Source organism: Haliotis rufescens, unplaced genomic scaffold (assembly GCF_023055435.1).
Source record: "Haliotis rufescens isolate VD_foot unplaced genomic scaffold, xgHalRufe1.0.p SCAF_16, whole genome shotgun sequence".
Lineage (NCBI taxonomy): Eukaryota > Metazoa > Mollusca > Gastropoda > Lepetellida > Haliotidae > Haliotis > Haliotis rufescens.
The window spans coordinates 34,457,019-34,477,240 of record NW_025963846.1 but is presented as its reverse complement, the minus strand read 5'-3'; the positions used below and the strand labels follow the sequence as shown (position 1 = coordinate 34,477,240).

The window sequence follows — 20,222 nt, the reverse complement described above, 5'->3', positions numbered from 1 at the left end:
TCTGACAGGCAAGTCGGATGCTCACAATGAGTGAGTATGTTAGATTTGCTTTTAACAGTATTTTCAGTTACATCACGGCATATCAATCTGATGCAAGGAAAGCATGACGAAAACCTAGAAACAGATCTATTACCTCCAATACGTGAATACGGTACACTCGGTAAGCCTTTCTGCTAAGGATTGCGACCCGTGAAGATACGGGGTAGAATAGGTCTTCAGCAACCCATGCTTGCCGTAAAAGACGACTATGCTTGTCGTAAGGGGCAACTAACGGGATCGAGTGGTCAGGCTCGCTGACTTGTCATCGTATCCTAGTTGCGTGGATCGATGCTCATGATGTTAATCACTGGATTGTCTGGTCCAGACTCGATTATTTACAGACCGCGGTGATATAGCTGGAATATTGCTGAGTGCGACGTTAAACAACAAATAAATATATGCTAAGGATTGCAGTTTCGCTTTAAAAAACGTGTAATTACTGCGGAGCTTGAATAATTCATCAGCCGCTTGTGATATAAACTACGAGGGTGATATAGCAACTGGTGACCGTAGGTGTACGGCCTGGTTAGGTTCTCCTCTCCAGCCTGCCTAAATATTTACACGGCGTATTAGGGATAACATATTTTGTTTTCATTTCCTTCGACATATTCATAATACATCCAAATTACTGATAATCCGATTGTTAGAAGAAGAGAGAACACCGTTATACACCTGCAGTCAACGATGTTAATATTTTTCCAAGGGGCATTAACCGACGACCGCTTATAATGTGGGGTTATTGTGTTGACGTCGGAAGAATGCATGGATATATAACACCCGTGACAAAGTCGGAGCCTCGTACCTTGTGTTACAAATACATCTGAGCATATTCGCAAAACCACGGGGGAAACAACGACACAATCAGAGGTAAAAATTTGACATTTTCTTTCCACATATACACACTTCCTACAGGAAAATATATACGTATTGATGAAATGATATACCTACATCGGTGACCCTTGAAGATCCGGGGTCGAACAGGTCTTCAGCAACCCATGCTTGTCGTAAGATGGACTAGTCCAATTATAATGCGTATGGTGAAAACGTCTGGTGAAGATCCGGGGTAGAATAGGTCTTCAGCAACCCATTCTTGCCGTAAAAGGCGACTATGCTTGTCGTAAAAGGCGACTAACGGGATCGGGTGGTCAGACTTGCTGACTTGGTTGATGCTTGTCATCGATCCCAATTGCGTGGATCTATGCTCATGATGCCAATCACTGGATTGTCTGGTCCAGACTCGATTATTTACAGACAGCTGTCTTAAAGCTGAAATATTGCTGAGTGCGGCGTTAAACAACAAACAAACACACCTACATGGGTGTTTCGACTTCGTTGACTCAATGTTTACGGTTCACAAAATGCAACACAGAACACAGTATTAATTGTGTATGTTTTAAACGCTGTCCCTGACCGCCTCCGTGGCGTAGTGGATAGAGTGTCTGCCCGGGCAGCGGACGGTCGGTCATACCAAAAGACGTTAAACGATGGTACATGGCGTTCGGCATTAACTGGATGAAACAAGGCCTTGGGTCAGCATACTGTGCATAGGTGGGGTATCCATGTTAAACTGCGGCATGGTATCTCCTTGGACGTAGCACCCTAACAGAGGCCTCTGACGTCAATTTGGACACCTTCAAACAGTTGTATTTTCCTAACGACTCCTTATAGGTGTGTCGGACTTGGTATCAGACGTCTTAGAATTTCAAGAGCCTTCCAACGAGCCACCATGCACTAAAATCGCTTAATATTTAAGAAAAATGTGTTTTTCACCTCTCCAGCAAAAGGACTTCCAAGTCAGCAAATGGAAAAGATATGGTTCTACCTGGAGTGTTTGAGAAAAGCGCCAATTTTCGTCTCAGGAGTAGGGGCGGTCGGGTAGCCTAGTGGTTAAAGCGTTCGCTCGTCACGCCGAAGACCCGGGTTCGATTCCCGACATGGGAAAAATGTGTGAAGCCCATTTCTGGTGTCCCCCGCCGTTATATTGCTGGAAAATTGCTAAAAGCGGCGTAAAACCATACTCACTCACTCCATGGACTTGCTCTATAAAACCGGTATTAGTCCCGACAAGGACAGAGACACACACACTCTCTCTCTCTCTCTCACTCTCACACACACACACACACAACCACCGACCCGGTACAGATGTTAAGTTTAAATATATATTCTTGCTCATGAACACAGTTGGCTATGATTTTCAAATCTACTAAGGTTCTACCCAACATGTACCGGCCTGTAGTGTTTATTAATTTTCAGATTTATCTAGCGCCAGATAATATATATAATTTTACTACATGGACCTGAGATGTGGGGTATGGAATTATATGATTCAGTGGAGAAACATCTCTATGCTGTATCTGTTGTGGTTCGTGTACGATATACCGATGGAATGTGTTTACGAGATGATAATATACCTTTGGAAGCCTTTTGTTTGTTTCACTTGAAAGAGAAGGTACCATCCACCGATACTATCATCTGGTTGTGGTAATGAGTGAGTTTGAAACAACACTGCTTTCAACAGTGGTCAGTTATATGAAGACATGTCAGCTTGACGAGGGAAGTAAACTTGAGGTGTTTCAGGACTTAAAAGTTTCACACTTTGTTTGAAACCAAGAGCACAGGTAAGATGCAGACCAATTTAGGACAAAGACAGGGCGAAACCGGGATTCGAACCCTCAATCACAGGTTTCTGCCACGCCCAAGACGCAATTTTGAACAGCGAACTGCGGCGCATCAGATCACAATAACATGCGTGCCCCTAGTTATAACCATCCGGGTGGCGTATTGCCCAGTCGTCTAAGGCGCCGCGAATCGCTGTGCAGAGTTGCGTCCCTTGGGCACGACAAAAACCTATGTGTGTTCGAATCCCGGTTCGCCCCGATTGTTTCTAGGTTTGTCAGCACCATACCCGTGCTCGTGGGTTTCACCGAAGAGGTAAACGTCTGAGACCTGCATCACTTCGGGCTTTCCTCCCACATTAAGCTGACACGCCGTGATCTAACTGGAATAATGTTAAAAACGGCGTTAAACCCAACTCAGTCACTCACTCACTATAACCATCGGAAGACATTGTTTGATGAAGATCACTTAACACAAAGATAACACACGTCTAACTAGGTTCACATAACAATTTCATTATCAAAGGGATAACTATTGATCATTCAATTAATTGTCTGGTTTTAATCAATTCATAACCAAATTAGCAGTTTTTTTCTGTAATAAGTAATAAGTATTGATCAGACAATACCTTTTAGAAAGTGTTAAAATGTAACGTTTGTTATATTTGGGATTACACTTTCTAAGTAATGTACACATTCTTTTTCAAATACTTTTTAGTCGAGTCCAATCAGGTACAATTATCAAAAGTTTGCATTTCTGTTTAGAGGACAACAGCTGTACAGGCCATTTTACCGTAATCCCTGACGTGAACTCATTGACAAGAGACGATGCCACGAAAACTAGTGTCAGATCCATATAGGGGATGGTATTCTTGGGAATCTCACTTCAATGCTGCAATGCGTATGAGTTCACGGTCTTTGTGGGCTCTAAAGATGAAGAACGAAAAGGAAGACCTAACCTGCAAGAGGCACCTGGACAAAATCACCTTTGACCAAAGGATAGAAACATCCGAGCATTCCAAGAATGTCAAGACCCTCCAACGTGAATACAATAAACTGATCGCCTTCAAGAAGGTGTCCGATATCTATAACTTCCAACAACATGAGAAGCTGAAAGAAAACAGACAAGTCTCTAGTCCTATGAAGGAGTCGAACAATGTGTCAACTTGTAAACCTTCTAGGGACAATAAGTGGAAGAAGATGCTCCAGCCTCATTTAGATACAGCCAAACAAGATACCCACGCTGATGAAACCAAGAAAGATGGGTACCATTACTCGTATGATCTCTTCCCCAGCCTAACTCTGTACAAGGCTAAGGCGGGATGCTATCCAGGACATCTACCACAAACTGGTACAGGTTTTCGGAGGTTACTGTCGAAGGAGAATGGACTTCTGGTTCCAGAGAAGATACGCTCTGAAACAGCTGATCAAAACTGGTCTCAGACCTTAGCTAGCGTCAAGGGTATTGTGAGGTGGAAGACTCTTATGCAAAGATCGAAAGAGGAATCGGTTCAAAAGGATGTTGCAGTGGGTCCAAACGTCGAAACTCGGGCCTCCAAGAGATCGGTTTTACCAGGAGATTGCAAGAATATATATGCTCTGAAGAAACTGATGAAGAAAGAGCTAAAAGAAGCTGTGGATTATGAAAATAGGAAGAGAATATTATTTCCATCTGTATCAAGAAAGGCGCCGTTTAAAGCGAACTGTTGCAGCAAATTTGGAGACGTGACCACCATGAAAGTGTTTTCAATGATATAAAGTAACTTTCAGTTGAGGATACATTGTAACCACGTTGACATTTCAAAGATGACATCGCCCAGTATCCATGAACACTGTGTTTTCGTGCAAGTCACTGGATATACAAAACTAGTCTTTTACAACAGATTTAGCAAAACTCCAAAGCATCAGTTCGATAATTTTTATTCCTGAGTAAAGATTCACAGTCTTTCTGGTTGTATTTATTTTTTTACCATCATTTTCTCGCCCAGGACGAAATACCTGTAACATAAAAATGTATATGGTGTATTTCATTCTTATGTTAAGAGTATCTCCTACCATCCTTCTTTCAAAAAAAGCCAGTACACGTTAAAGGATAGTAAGTGTGTTTGTTTGATGTTTAAAGCCGCACTGAGCAATATTCCAGCTATATGACGGCGGTCTGTAAATAATCGAGTCTGGACCAGACAATCCAGTGATTGGTATCATGAGCATCGATCCACGCATTTGGGATATGATGACATGCATCAACAAAGTCAGCGAGCCTGACCACCCGATTCCGTTAACTGTCTCTTACGTCAAGCATAGTCGCCTCTTACGGCAAACGTGGCGTGCTGAAGAGCTATTCTGACCCGGATCTTCACGTGTCAGGAAAGTGAGTGAATGTTGTTTTATTCTGACCCGGATCTTCACGGGTCAGGATAGTGAGTGAAAGTTGTTTTACGCCACAGACAAATATATGACGGCGACCTGTGAATAAACGGGTCTGGGAAAGACAACCCGCTTGTTGATATCATGGGCATCGTCCCACGCCGTAGGGTAACGATGTTATGCAATCTACCAAGTCACTGAGCCTGACCAACCGATCCACGTTGTCACCTCTTAGGAGACGTAATAACCAGTATACGCGGGACAGCAAGCATGGACCCTTGCCAAAAGCCGAACTCACTTTTCCTTGGTTAAAGCCAAACCATCAGAGCTCCCCGGATCGGGTTCCGGGTCATAAATGTTCCCAAATCTGTCTCCGTGGCCTGGCTAAATGCCTGTTATCGTACACCAACAGCATTGATCGTTCCTCACGATATCGGTCACAGGATTGTCTGGTCCAGACTCGATTATTTACAGGCCGCCGTCCTTTGACTGAACTTTTGCTGAGTGAGTGTGTGTGTGTGTGTGTGTGGGGGGGGGGGGGGGGGGGGGGGGGAAGAAGCAAACAAACACCGGAACTACAGTCCGTTTGACTCCAAATGAGAACGATGAATTGCAAAATAACTCGAAATCCAGAAAAGTGTATGAAACATCAATACGGTACTTGACCATGAATACCCTGTACCCAAAAAATCTGATTTTTTTTATTTTAAGGCCCACGACGGATGAAGTTCTTTAAGAAACTATCATGTAATTTTGTATAGAAATGTGTACATGACACGTAGGGGGTACAAACCGTGGAAGGCACAGCGCAAGCACGCATGCACTGCACGTTCTGTGGTTGGGGAAATGACAGAGCGTTAGAGGGGCCGTCTCATGATCATTTCAGTCGCAATCTGACTCGCTCATGCCATAGATCTCGTCGTCGGAACTGCTGGTGCCTGAACCGACTGCCACTATTATAGGTTGGACTGTTGCTGGCCGTAGTCCATCTCGGGACCAATAACGTGGCTCTATCTCGTCAACGACTGTGGCCACACAACGCCTCCATGTTTCTACTGTTACCCGACCAAGGGATTCCATTACGAGTTGTTCAACGTCAACGTCTTGAACGTTGTGTTCGATCGTCAAACGTCACCCTTGACGATGCCCCATACCAACTCGATTGGATTCAGGTCGCAGTGATAAGGTGGCAGTCGTAAGACAGCGTGACCCTGACCCTTGATGTAACTGTCAACTTTATACACGGGGTCAGGTTTCATAGTTTTGATGATTTCATAGAGCTGTGGTTTCGTCGCTCGAGAAGGAAAGGTAATGTTCCTCCGTTGCAGCCAAGTAACCATGTCTCCTTTACGGTTATTAGAGGTTGGAGTCTTGCTTTCTGGATCCTGCACACTATGATACGGTGCATTGTCCATGACAATGAGAGACTTGGTAGGCAAAGCAGGGACTAATTTATCTTTCACCCACTCCAGAAATACATTGCCGTTCATTTCTGTGTGGTAGTCCCTGTTGTCTTTGGCCTTGGCTCTAAAGACGAGGTCACAGTCTGGGAGTAAACCCTGACTAGCAGAACCAGCATGGATAACTATGAGTCTTTCACCCTTTCCCATTGGTAACTTTCTACCAGACTCCTTACAGTCACCACTGGGTACCCACTGACTGTTGGCTGTGTGTGACGCATTTACCCATGTCTCATCTAAGAAGACGGGCTCATATCCGTCTTCACGTTTCTGCTTGATGGTACGAAGGTAATGATTTCGGAAACGAACAATGTCAGACCGTTCACACAACACAGCCCTATTTTCTCCAGTTATCTTTTTGTATTTGTAACCAAATGTATGCAACAGCTGCCATAGTTTGTACTTTGTAACACGTAAATCATGGTCAGTTTCAAGGTGTTTCTTCAAAATTCTTAGGGACAGGTACTTATTTTCTAGGTGTAGTTTAACAATTGCACGTCTGACTTGATCCCTCTGAAAACTGTCTAATTTATCAACCTTGCGTGGTTTTGACATGTTCCCTACCTCCTTGGCCCGACTATTTGTATCTCGTCGACTAACAACATTTTTAAGTTTCTGAGGGGACATACCAAGAGCTTTTGAAGCTCGTTTCAAGAATTTATTAATTGCATAAAAAGACTTTGCTCTTTCTGCTTCACTTCTAAAGAAATCATACACAATCAACTGTTTAACATCTGCTGAGCAGCGCATCTTGACATTGAATGAACACGGTCACTGTGTAGCACGTGCAGACCGTGCTTGCGCTGTGCCTTCCACGGTTTGTCCCCCTACGTGTCATGTACACATTTCTATACAAAATTACATGATAGTATCTTAAAGAACTTCATCCGTCATGGGTCTTAAAATAAACAAAATTCAGATTTTGTTGGGTACAGGGTATTCATGGTCAAGTACCGTATTGATGTTTCATACACTTTCCTGGATTTCGAGTTATTTTGCAATTCATCGTTCTCATTTGGAGTCAAACGGACTGTACCTTTGCGTCAAACATATCCCATGGTGAAAATCTTACTTTTCAATCTTCTCGTCCAGCCATGCTTTGTGTTTGAGATTCGCCACCCATGATGCCGGAAGTGCAGACATTCCTAGTTTACATCCCAGAAGAGCTCCCGCCACAGCGCCATTTGTGTCCGCATCACCACCCTGGCAATAATACATAAAGCGTCTGTATGTGCTACGAGCAGATCGTCAGGTCAACGTTTAACATGTTAGGTATGTTCATCTTCCCGAGGCAAGGGAGTTAACTAACTAAAAGTCCAGTTTCAACCCTTGCCGAACAAGGCTGGAATTTCCAAGCTCGATCGTAGCGCCACCAGTGGCTATTACGAGTAATGTCCGTCTATTTCCCTCATATTGACCAATCAGATTCCATCTTTCACATCACTTGTATTTGCTTCAAATAAAATGGCAGTGCCCAGTCGAGACAATCTGATCGAGGTGAGGTGAGGTGAAATTGGGTTTAACGTCGCGTCCAAGATTATTGCACTTATATAGCGACGTGCATGCACGTGTATGTGTGTGTGTGTATGGCTGCTTGTACTAGTCCGGACTGATGCCGATTTATAGTGCTAGCTCACTGAGATACCATGCCGCAGTTTAACATTAATACCCCACTCAGACACAGTATACTGACTCCGAGCCGACCAGTCCTTGGTTTAGCCCCTTAATGCCGAGCGCCAGACAGGGTAACAACAAGTACAATCTTTTACTTGTTTTTGTATGACGCGGCCCGGGATCGAACCCTTGACCTTCCGCTCTCCGGGCGGACGCTCTACCACAAGACAACGGAGGCGGTCTCAATCTGATCGATAATTAAGAACTTTATGTGTAATAAAACGGGACTTAACCCGCAAAGCGCATCAAATCACCTGAACATCTTGATTAAAAACAGGAAAAGATTTGCAAAATATCTGCGACACCCAGTTGACGGAACACATGTTTTGAAAATACATCGATCAGTCGATCAATATCTGCACGTTGAAATCCATGTTGTTTACGAACCGTGTCTCGTTCGTTTGATTGGACTATGCATTTAGTTTAGTGTTTTAGAGTGAGTGAGTGAGTTGGGTTTAACGCCGCTTTTAACAGTATTTCAGTTATATCGCGGCGTGTCAGCTTAATGTGGGAGGAAAGCTCGAAGTGATGCAGGTCTCAGACGTTTACCACTTCGGTGAAACCCACGAGCACGGGTATGGTGCTGACAAACCTAGAAACATAATTGGGGCGAACCAGGATTCGAACCCACAATCATAGGTTTCTGGCATGCCCAAGGGACGCAACTCTGCACAGCGAATCGCGGCGCCTTAGACGACTGGGCAGCCCGTGCCCCCTAGTGTTTTAGAGATGTACCCAAGAGAAGACTATGCGATAAACATGGAATAATGTTCGAAATTATAGGCGTGTAACTACATAAACAAACCCATGAGTATCAGAATCTGTCTCACCCTCAAAGAACCCCACTTTCAATACAACATGCTGTGTCAGTAATGCAAATGATATACATGAGAATATAATCACCCACGGCAAATTTCAAAGACGCAATTAGATTAATCTCATAGTATGACCAGTAGTAACGTCTCACCTCCATGACGATTTTCTGCAGTGCCTTCCTGAAGTCCTTCTGTTTGAGAGCCCAGAAGCCTGCACCCAGACACTTGTAGGTGTAGCCGATCTTGCCGGACTCCGACAACCTCAGGTCCCGGATGTTCTTCATCTCCAGGAATGACTTCAGTTCCTTTTTCTGGACCAAGTCAAAAGTAAATACAAGTGTGCTTCTAAGGCCATCTCAATTTTATTTCTCATATTTTTTTATATTTAAAGTAAAACAAGCATGAAATACTCATATCCCCCGCCAATATGACATGTCCGGTTGTGTGCAATGCATTAGCTCCTGTGAACAATGTTCTCTGGGCCTTTTTGTTAATTGCAGCACTAAAAAAAGTTGTTACTGGTGTTGTTTTGCCATCTGCAGTTTATGATAGAATATGTAACTGTATTTGTAATGAGTAAGGATGAGACATATGGACGAACAACTTCTATATTACAATTAGGATCGATGGTTTCGGTGTAGGTTCTAACACCGTTATCAAGCAAGTGAAGTACAGAGTATGGTTGACAAGAATATATACAGGATAGGAGGCAGTGATTATACAGTTGAGTAGGTTTAAGATCAGTTACACTGTTGTATTTGTAATGAGTTGTGTTTCTGCAGGAAGTTAGTCAGTGAATGCAACAACCGTTTCCATGACACTTTTGGAGGAGGAACATACACACTAAGCAATGCAGAACTTACAAACAAGAAAGGAAATGTATTCATTACTGCGAGATGACATTATGTGCCAAGTATGGTGAAGAAATATGGTACGGTTTTCAAGATCTGCTCCGGAAACGAGGACTACCGCCATTTTCAGTCTCAATCAAAGTCGTTGCAATGGAAACTCGAAAAAAAATATTTTTTTAAATCCCAAACTATCAAAAGGCACCGGTTCACCACTAGACCTATCTATGGGCCAAGTTTGGTGAAGAAATATGGGACGTTTTTCAAGATCTGCTCCGGAAACGAAGACTACCGCCATTTTCAGTCTAAATCAAACTCGTTGCCATGGAAAACCCAAACTATCAAAAGGCACCAGTTCAGGAAATCCCCCCAACTTCACATTCGTTGTTGCTGATAATGTTTGGATAAGGTCGGATTATACCTGATATTCCAGATACATTTTAGGCTTAGGTCAAGCCGGTATGATGATATAAATTGAAATATTGCATTAAATCAATGAATCAATATTCGAGTTGGTAATCAGTTGAGAATTTGTAAACAGGAAAATATATTCGTTCATCGTTTTTGTCCACTAGCCTACATCAAAGCCTAGTTTATAAATAGCTCAAACATCCTCAGAACTAATAGAAGCGGCGTCAGCTTTCTGCAAATTCAATGGACTTTAGCATTTTATCCGACAGAATACAATAACGGTGAGGGTTCGATGTCCCATACTCGTCCTGATTATGCTGAAACGTTTTTAACGCCTCACACAGCAATATTCGCGCAATACGGCGCTGACCAGACAAACCGGTGATTGGTATGATAAGCCGTCGGGGTACGTTGACACGCAAGCGACAATACGTCACACAGCTTGACCATCCGATTAATTCAGTCATCGCCTATAACAAGCATTGGTTGCTGGTGACCCATTCTAATCTGGAATCCCAGCCGGGTGTCCTGATTGTGACGGCTGGATCATCCAGCACCATACCCGTCCGACAGTCCTTTAGCCATTTGATTGGCTACGGTACTAGGTCTAAAGTACCAATAAGAATGCAGTTACAGTGAGTGAGGTTTTACGCCGCTTTTAGCAATATTCCAGCAATATCACGGCGGGGGACACCAGAGATGGGCTTCACACATTGTACCCATGTCGGGAATCGAACCCGGGTCTTCGGCGTGACGAGCTAACGCTTTAACCACTAGGCTACCCGACCGCCCCCTAATGCAGTTACAAATTAGCCTCAATGTTGGGTTGGCCATATAACAACATTGCGACCTGTCCAACTGATAGTGTTTGCGAGAAATTCAAAGTTGAAAAACTGATTGACACGCAAAAGAAAACCCTCAAAAATCGTTGTGATGGGGAAGATATCTGCAGGTCAATTCAAACTGGCTAAGGGAAGTAACTCGTATTCCCTTAAAACGAATTTAGGCAATACGAGTTACCTCCCTTGTCCATTTCTTTATCTCGACGTATGATTGGTCGGTTAAATGTTAATGAAAATTAAGGGCAGTGAATTTAAGATTGCTGGAACCACGGGGTTGGGGTTGGTTTACCGAAATCCTAGCCCTGGAGATATAGAGGATGGGACAGTCCTCCCACGTGAAACTGACACCTCCTGATGAAGCTGAGATACTGTCAAAGCCGCAACAATCTCACTTATTGACAAGTTGCCAATGGATGCCTACCTCTTCCTGTGTTTGAAGGCACGCAGCGGCCATGTGAAAGCTGTCCTGTATGATTACATTCACCCTGTATTTCCCGCTGCGCTTCATGTGTTGTGGCGCTCTCTTCAACATCAGACTTATTGCCACCGACACAGCAACTGTCGATGCCTGACACCTGAAACAACAGAAAGAAGACAGATTCAGTTAATATTTTACATGACATCACTTAAGTCACTATAACAGCTATATAGAGGTGAGGTGAGGTGAAATGGGGTTTAACGTCGCGTCCAAGATTATTGCACTTATATAGCGACGTGCATGTACACGTGTGTGTTTGTGTGGCTGCTTGTACTAGTCCGGACTGATGCCGATTTATAGTGCTAGCTCACTGAGATACCATACCGCAGTTAAACATGAATACCCCACTCAGACACAGTATACTGACTCCGAGCCGACCAGTCCTTGGTTTAGCCCCTTAATGCCAAGCGCCAGACAGGGTAACAACAAGTACCATCTTTTAACGTCTTTTGGTATGACGCGGCCGGGGATCGAACCCCGGACCTTCCGCTCTCCGGGTGGACGCTCTACCACTAGACCACGGAGGCGATCTAGCTATATAGAGAAGTGTACGCCAGACATCGTACAATACAATTTATCATACCTCTATGTCAGAATGATGAGATCTGATTGGTCCACGTGATCTTGATAAACTACATAAATTTCCCATTAAACCTCGCTTCGGGTCAATTAAAGTCGCGTGACAGCACAAGTTAACCTCAGCTCAATGGAACAGCTGTATTTGAACATATTAAAACTACAATGTCATATTAAAAGATAAGATGCGTTGCAGCAGGATCACTCGGGTTATGGACCGCCTCCGTGGTCTTGTGGTAGAGCGTCCGCCCGGAGAGCGGAAGGTCCAGGGTTCGATCCCGGGCCGCGTCATACAAAAAGACGTTAAAAGATGGTACTTGTTGTTACCCTGTCTGGCGCTCGGCATTAAGGGGCTAAAACAAGGACTGGTCGGTTCGGAGTCAGTATACTGTGTCTGAGTGGGGTATTCATGTTAAACTGCGGCATGGTATCTCAGTGAGCTAGCACTATAAATCGGCATCAGTCCGGACAAGTACAAGCAGCCACACACACACATACACGTGCATGCACGTCGCTATATAAGTGCAATAATCTTGGACGCGACGTTAAACCCAATTTCACCTCACCTTACTCGGGTTATGCATCCCTCGTTAGGTTTTAAAAACCAAACGCGGAACACATAAAACCCCATGTACCCCTCGTGATCCTGCTACAACTTATAGCGTACTGAGCAAGTGCCTCGCTGATGGTAACGTCGCCTGATAACTGAATGCGCCAAAAGGATGATCATTGTCAACCGTCAACAGCAGAGCTCCAGATAAGCTGCGTATCTGCGTGAAATACGCATCAGAAATGCAAAAATACGCAGTAAAATATAATCCATCAAATACGCAACAAACAGTACAGATACGCTATAAAATTTGTGCGTATAATCAAAATATTGTGAAAAAATATTAGCAAATCAGCAACTTATTTTGAAATTATAAACGGGCATTCCGTCAACCTTGCCAAACTCCACGATGACAGTTACATCATGATCATTTGCCATCACACTTTCGTATGGAAGTATCGTGGTATTTTTTAGTCCTATAAAGCTCTCGAACCCACACGACCCCAGTTTGCAGGGACTAGATGAATAGTGTTTTTAAATATTTAACTTAAATACCCACATGTGTAAAAACTAGTGGGTAACAGAAATTTGAATACGCAGATAGAATTACTGATACCCAATGATTTTAAAATGCATGGGTAAAATACCCACAACACCAAAAGCTTATCTGGAGCTCTGACTACAGTCTCTTTTACTTGGGCGGTACCGTCCAGATAAATGGGCTTACGGTAGATACCGAAGCCAAAGAACGAGCTTCGTTATTTTGCTATTTATAGCATCACTGGATTTTACTACACTGTCCGATTTGATAGTTCAAATATCTGAAATATCTTCAGTGAGGGGGTCTCGTGTCACTTTGAGGCTTTGAGTATAGCTCGATCGTTTCCTTTGAAAGTGTTTTAATATCGTGTTCTTCTTTAATCCTCTACAGACAAAAATAATGGAACTCGAGAATAAAATATTTCAGAAATACATCTAAAATTTGTCAATAATAAAGGGCAAGTTCACACGGAAATGAACCTATTTTTCTTGTTCCTTTTTCCACATTAAAAGTGTTAACCTAGAAGTGTCATAGACAAAAATATAAAAATATCACAACTAATTAACATATTTTTCGCATTAAAACGATTTATATTTTTCACATTTACCAAGTGTTCTATTTCCACAACAAAAACACCATGGCTTATGCCCCTTGCAATATGACGTCATTGGTGCCAATTGATAAACATTATGACGTCATCATGCTTTGTTAGAGCCGCTTCACGTGGTGTAGGTACAGGTGTGTGATTCTAGCGTCTCAGATGCCAGCCAGTCTAGTGTTATGCTGAGTCACCACTGCGCCGGAGTGTGTCGTAGGCCATGTTGTTTTACCGCAAACTGGTACTTGATATCTTTTGCGTTGAGAATAGACAGGGACCCAGTTGAATTGGCACCAACTACGTCATAATCTAAGGGGGATAACTCAGGCCTGATTAGCTCGAAAAACGAAGGCTTCATAACGGCATATCATTTTCACACTATTGTGAGCTTCCTACTTTCACTGTGAAAAAAATGAGTGTGTATTTTCAAACACAGATACTAATTGATTCTAAAATTGCGTTTTGTTTAGAAAAAGATAAAAAGTGATTTTGGCGTGTACACTTCCCCTTTAAAGCCATCTCCCCGAGGCAAGTCTCGGAAACTGGGCTTTTAAAGTCAGTTAACTCCCTTGTCTCGGGAAGATGTATTGAAGCCAGTGCTTCAAGAGCTTCTGGATCTCTGCTCAGTACTGACAGGAAGCAGCGACATTATAACAGACAGTATGTGATGAAGTCTTTTAATTCTATGATTTGACGATGTTTTTGTCAAACAATAAATTTGGGTATGTTGACAAATTGTACAATATTGTGTTGTTCAATATTTATTTAATTTACCTGGCATAACGGTGTTTGGGCCATTTGGTTTTATATGATTAAATATGGGACTGGGACTTTATCGAAAAATATATATTGTTAAAGAAATTGCTTGTAAAAATAATATGCTGTCACAAATAATACAGTTTTGCAAGATGTTTTTTTTTTAAATAGTTCAAACTCATGGCCTTAAGAGAATATGCATTTACATTATGTAGAGCTACGATTACCTGGGGTCGTAGTGCGTAGTTCTGCATATATCCAGGGCATTGTGAGCCACAGCCTCCGTATCCCAAAACTGCTGAACGCCCAGAATAGAGGTTCTCATCACAGCTCCGTTTGATGCCGCCATTTTCCCACTTTCCCACCATTCGCGCGCAGCCTGTACGAAATAACCAGTATTGTTACCCAGAAGGGAGCGGGGTAGGTGTAATAAACATTTGGTAATTTATTAGTAATTATTATTTTCTAGCAATGTGCTGAATAATAAATTAAGTAATTTGATTGGCTGAGAAGTTTTCATTCATTCATTCATTCATTCATTCATTCATTCATTCATTCATTCATTCATTCATTCATTCATTCATTCATTCATTCATTCATTCATTCATTCATTCATTCATTCATTCATACAAAGACCTACAACCAGCCACGCGATTACAATGTCCAGTGACCATATGTGGTCTCTGCTATGTCCTTGACCAGAGTTTAAAGTAATGACACTACGACACAATCCTCTTTACATCGAAAATATGACGTGTACTTAGGAGATAAACCTACAGTGTTTTTATTTGAGAGGTTTCTCGCGTAGATTCATTTGAAAGATTTACGAGTTTCGGATCGAACCAAGGCCCGGGACTATAAACGTCATTAATTTCACTCAGGACACGGAGTCCGTGATTCCTCGTAGCTCGTATGTTACATTGTGATATCGAACTCATTTACTTTTTCAAAAGGTCCGTGCACACTACTTGGAACATGACCAGGACCCACTTGCACAAAGCGATCTTAGCGCTAAGATGATCTTAACTCCCATACTTTAACATAGGCTTAAAATAGTCTTAGTGCTAAGATCGCTTTGTGCAAGTGGGCCCTGGTGTGTGCGTAATTTCGATCATTACACACCCTCGGCAGTTTTCATATTGAGAAGGGTGCAATGGCAAGATCACATTCGAATATATGACACGTTTCTTGTGTTGGAAGGTGACCAATTAGTTGAAAATCTATTCTGATGATCCCATAATTCAAGATGGAAGACACCTTAATCACCTTAATTTACCTTGTGTGGCTGTGTGACAAATTCGGGGTTGGCAATAACCTTTGCTGTTGTAGTACCGATTCCCATGCCGACGCGATCGCCAAGTTCAGGAAAGCCATTTCGAGACCAAAACTTCAACCTTTCTGCAAAATCCTCGGGTTTAACCTGTAACAGGTAATGTAGCATAATATTGTTTACTGTACAATGAAGTGTGGGCGAATGTGGGTGTGTGTTGCCGTTTGCCGCAGCCAGGAATAATAGTGAGTTGTGTTTAACGCTGCTTTTAACAGTATTCCAGTTATATCACGGCGTGTCAGTTTAATGTGGGAGGAAAGCCCGATGTGATGCAGGTCTCAGACGTTTACCACTTCGGTGGAACCCACGAGCACGGGTATGGGGCTGACAAATCTAGAAACATAATCGGGGCGAACCTGGATTCGAACCCACAATCATAGGTTTCTGGCGTGCCCAAGTGACGCAACTGGGCCACCCGTGTCCCCTGCCAGGAATAATAGATTACTGAATAGAAATTGCAGAATCAGTCGAATGAGAAAGTTGACAATCGGTTTGATTCCGTTTTGAGCAGTATTTCAGTAACAAAGAGGCATGTCAGCTAACTTGGGAGTAAAGGTCGAAAAGAGCTTTATTTCTTTAGTGAACACCACAAGTACGGCTGCGGTGCTGAACAATCCGTAAACATAATCACGAACCAATGGTCATAGGATCCTGGCACACCTAATGGACGCAACTCTGCACAGTCGCCTGGACCCTTAATTAAATGGAGATTGTCTCATTTGTCCATCGCCATATACATATTATCATACCTCCATGTCAGAATAATGAGATTTGATTGGTCCACGTGATCTTGATAAAGAATTTTTTTACTCCTTGTCAGATTAATGAAATCTGATTGCACCACGTGACCTTGGAACTCGTGAAAATCCGGGGTATATATGTCTTCAGCAACCCATGCTTGCCGTAAAAGGCGACTATGCTTGTCGTAAAAGGCGGGTGGTCAGGCTCGCTGACTTGGTTGATGCATGTCATCAATCCCAATTTTGCGGATCGATGCTCATGATAATAATCACTGGATTGTCTGCTCCAGACTCGATAACTTACAGACCACAGTCATATAGCTGGAATATTGCTGAGTGCGGCGTTAAACAACAAACAAACAAACAAACAAAACATGACCTTGGAGGGAAATCAATTTCTCAGCGGGGGAATATATGTCTTATACCCCGCCACAAGCAATGCAGGTTGAAAGTGGATATCTGTGAGGCAGAATAAATCCCTTATACCCCGCTTAAATGCAAAAGGCCGCACGCTTCCCAGATACAAAGCGTCCGTCATATAAAGGGAGATAACTCACTACACCATACATTTGGCTTTCATGTATATCTGTTACACCGAGCTGGACTACTCTTATCCTTAAGAGGCAGTACCTGTCCATCGTTATCTATAAGACTCTGTAGAATGAGTATCATCTGGTCCGTGTCATCCGTCCAGTCGCCCTCCTCCCACCGTGTTCTGTGTACATCAGGCCATAGATGCTTGTGTTCTAATTCAAGCTGTTTTCTAACTTCACCGTATTCCTGGAATCAACAAGTGTATGGGTTAAAGGAAAACAGACAGTTGAGCAACCAGGCCCCGATTTCTCGAAACAAACTTAAGTTCAAAAACTGCGTCTCAAGTGCTAAACATCAAATGCGAATAAATGAAGATTGTAGTCATATTTGTGGAAGAGTGAGTGAGTGAGTTGGGTTTTACGCCGCTTTTAACAGTATTCCAGTTATATCACGGCGTGTCGGCTTAATGTGGAAGGAAAGCCCGAGGTGATGCAGGTCTCAAACGTTTACCACTTCGGTGAAACCCACGAGCACGGGTATGGTGCTGACAAACCTAGAAACATAATCGGGGCGAACCGGGGCGCCTTATTTGTGGTAGACACTAAAATAAACGTTACCAATAGCACGTACGCTGTTTGCGTTCTCGTTAAGTTGAAATATTCAGTGAAGTTTGAAAAATATATTTGAATACTTTATATTTGTACCTCCTTAGCCTCCTCCTTGGTAAGGAACTCAGTGAGCAAGCCAATAGCATCCCCCACAGCCTGACCGTAAAGAGTCGCCAGAATCTGATCCCGGGGGTAGCCTGATTCAGCCCCTGGGGTTGAGGCCTAAACGAAAAGTATTTTGTTACAAACAGTATCGTATTTCACAAAATATGAAATATGGGTTGGAAGGCAGTCAGTTTGACCATGATGAATTATGTCTACACATCTAAAGCTTCAATTAAAACATATATGATTTATATGTCGGGGGAGGGGGAGGGGGGGGGGGGGGGGAGAGAAGTAACTTCCCCCGATAACCTTATTTTTCTTAATGTCAGCCGATCCACGCAATATGTTTAATGTCGATACGATAAGCTCAAAGAAACATTTCGAAGTTCCTAGACCAAGTACATTTAATTCGAAAAAGTGTTAAGCAAGTTTCATTTACAAATATCCACATGGGTGACCCTAAATTTAGATCAATTTATAAAGTCCCTCTTTTAAAAAGCTTATTTACGTTCCTGTTCAAATTAATCATATATCAAATTCGTGAAAAGGAAATAAACGATAATATTAATAATAAGTATTATTATTACTATTATTTAATTTATTAATTAAATATATACCTTAGTAACAAATAATATCTGCGTGGATCGATGCTTATGATATCGATCACTGGATTGTCTGGTAAAGACACGATTATTTACAGACCGGCGTCATATAGCTGGAATATTGCCGAGTGCGGCGTTAAACAACAAACAAACAAACCAAACAAACCACGGTGCCATTGAGATTGTAACACAATAAAAGAGACCAGAAAATAATAGTAGACTTTGTCTGCTCTTTTTAAAAGCATTTTCACATTCCTAAATTAATTAAATATCTACATTAGCAACAAATAATATCTGCTCAAGGCGACATGCAAGAAGACCGACATGGCAGAAACACACTCACCGCTTCGGCCATCGCTATCAATAGACAGGACGCCCTAGATCGTCATCGCTGAACAAGCGCGATGGTTCTCTTCGGGCCGAGCTTGTTTCCCCTTGCTTCATACATATTAACTGCTGTTTCCAGGCGATGCGCTTGATAGTTCTAACGCCGTTTGATGCATGTTGGGTAGCAGTTAACTGTGGATAACCTCCCTGTACAGTTATTCTTTATATATTGCTATATGACCGTTTCTGCACCTCTAAACAGCAACAAGTCTTACATGAATATATCGAATAGGGCAAGTACTATTAATAACCATGGGAAGGGAGGTAACTTGCAAGTGAGTATCTGACAAACCTTTAGAAAATGGATGCAGTTGTCTGCTTGCAGATATTATCAGATTGTTCACTTTGCATATTTTAAATGAGGGACTAAAGTACGACTTCAGTATGACTAACAGTGTAATTCTGTAACATGTGGCGAGTGTTTACCGTCCCGTAATTATAATATTGTAGCGTTCTTATCATAAAAAGCAAAATGGCTCCTATATGGGGACGAGGGCTAGAATTGGTCTTGTAAGAGTCGAATAAAATCGATCGGATAGTTAGGCTCGGTGGCTGTACGTTGATCGCAGTCCAACTGCGTGAGAAGTTGATCTTTAATATCATACTCGATGATTTGATGATTTTCCCTGATTGCCTGCCCTCATGATGCATTGCAATACGTAATACTCCCTTAAACTATGTTTATTCCCACATAATAATTGGTTATTCCCACATAATAATTGGTTTTAGTAAGAGCAAATCATGAAGTATTTCGCCATAAATACTGTTATATTCTTTTAGGCGTTTTCTCATCACCGGGGTACTTGAGTGAGTGAGTGAGTTGGGTTTAACGCCGCTTTTAACAGTATTCCAGTCATATCACGGCGGGGGACACCAGAAATGGGCTTCACACATTGTACACATGTCGGGAATCGAGCCCGGGTCTTCGGCGTGACGAGCGAACGCATTAACCACTAAGCTACCCGACCGCTCCTGAAGTTCGAAGAACATGAATACATGACACTTGTTTATATAACAACTTTTTTAATTCTTTGTAACGGCATTTCAGAGCTACTTTCTTGCTCCTTTGTCACCTGAATACAGTATTTATATGTGGTAAGGTGAAATAGGGTTTAACGTCGCGTCCAAGATTATTGCACTTATATAGCGACGTTCATGTACGTGTTTGTGTTTGTGTGGCTGCTTGTACTAGTCCGGCCTGATGCCGATATATAGTGCCAGCACACTGAGATACCATGCCGCAGTTAAACATGAATACCCCACTCAGACACAGTATACTGACTCCGAACTGACAAGTCCTTGTTTGAGCCCCTTAATGCCGAGCGCCAGGCAGGGTAACAAGAAGT

The 20,222-nt window shown here is 42.6% G+C and overlaps 2 protein-coding genes across 2 annotated transcripts; one reads left to right on the top strand and one right to left on the bottom strand.

The window, feature by feature from the left end:
• Nucleotides 1-836: 836 nt before the first annotated feature.
• On the top strand, nucleotides 837-4,412 carry LOC124118042. Its single transcript, XM_046480091.2, has 2 exons — nucleotides 837-906; nucleotides 3,420-4,412. Exon 2 carries the CDS (start codon nucleotides 3,483-3,485, stop codon nucleotides 4,410-4,412), a length of 930 nt encoding a protein of 309 aa, XP_046336047.2. The 5' UTR covers nucleotides 837-906; nucleotides 3,420-3,482.
• Nucleotides 4,413-4,558: 146 nt separating this feature from the next.
• On the bottom strand, nucleotides 4,559-19,136 carry LOC124118040 (ADP-ribosyl-[dinitrogen reductase] glycohydrolase-like). The gene is made up of 9 exons (XM_048397164.1): nucleotides 18,833-19,136; nucleotides 17,879-18,004; nucleotides 17,271-17,420; nucleotides 15,847-15,990; nucleotides 14,798-14,949; nucleotides 11,493-11,646; nucleotides 9,123-9,281; nucleotides 7,554-7,684; nucleotides 4,559-4,652 (listed from the first exon to the last, which is right to left on the bottom strand). The coding sequence occupies exons 1-9, from the start codon at nucleotides 18,842-18,844 to the stop codon at nucleotides 4,613-4,615; spliced, it is 1,068 nt and encodes a 355-aa protein (XP_048253121.1). The 5' UTR covers nucleotides 18,845-19,136; the 3' UTR covers nucleotides 4,559-4,612.
• Nucleotides 19,137-20,222: the final 1,086 nt, after the last annotated feature.

Coding starts and splice junctions, on each gene's coding strand:
- LOC124118040 (XM_048397164.1), bottom strand. Junction 9,282..11,492: donor GCCTTCAAACACAGGAAGAG/GTAGGCATCCAT, acceptor GACTTGGTCCAG/AAAAAGGAACTGAAGTCATT. Junction 4,653..7,553: donor CTGGACGAGAAGATTGAAAA/GTAAGATTTTCA, acceptor TTTATGTTACAG/GTATTTCGTCCTGGGCGAGA.
- LOC124118042 (XM_046480091.2), top strand. CDS start 3,483: ATGCCACGAAAACTAGTGTCAGATCCATATAGGGGATGGTATTCTTGG.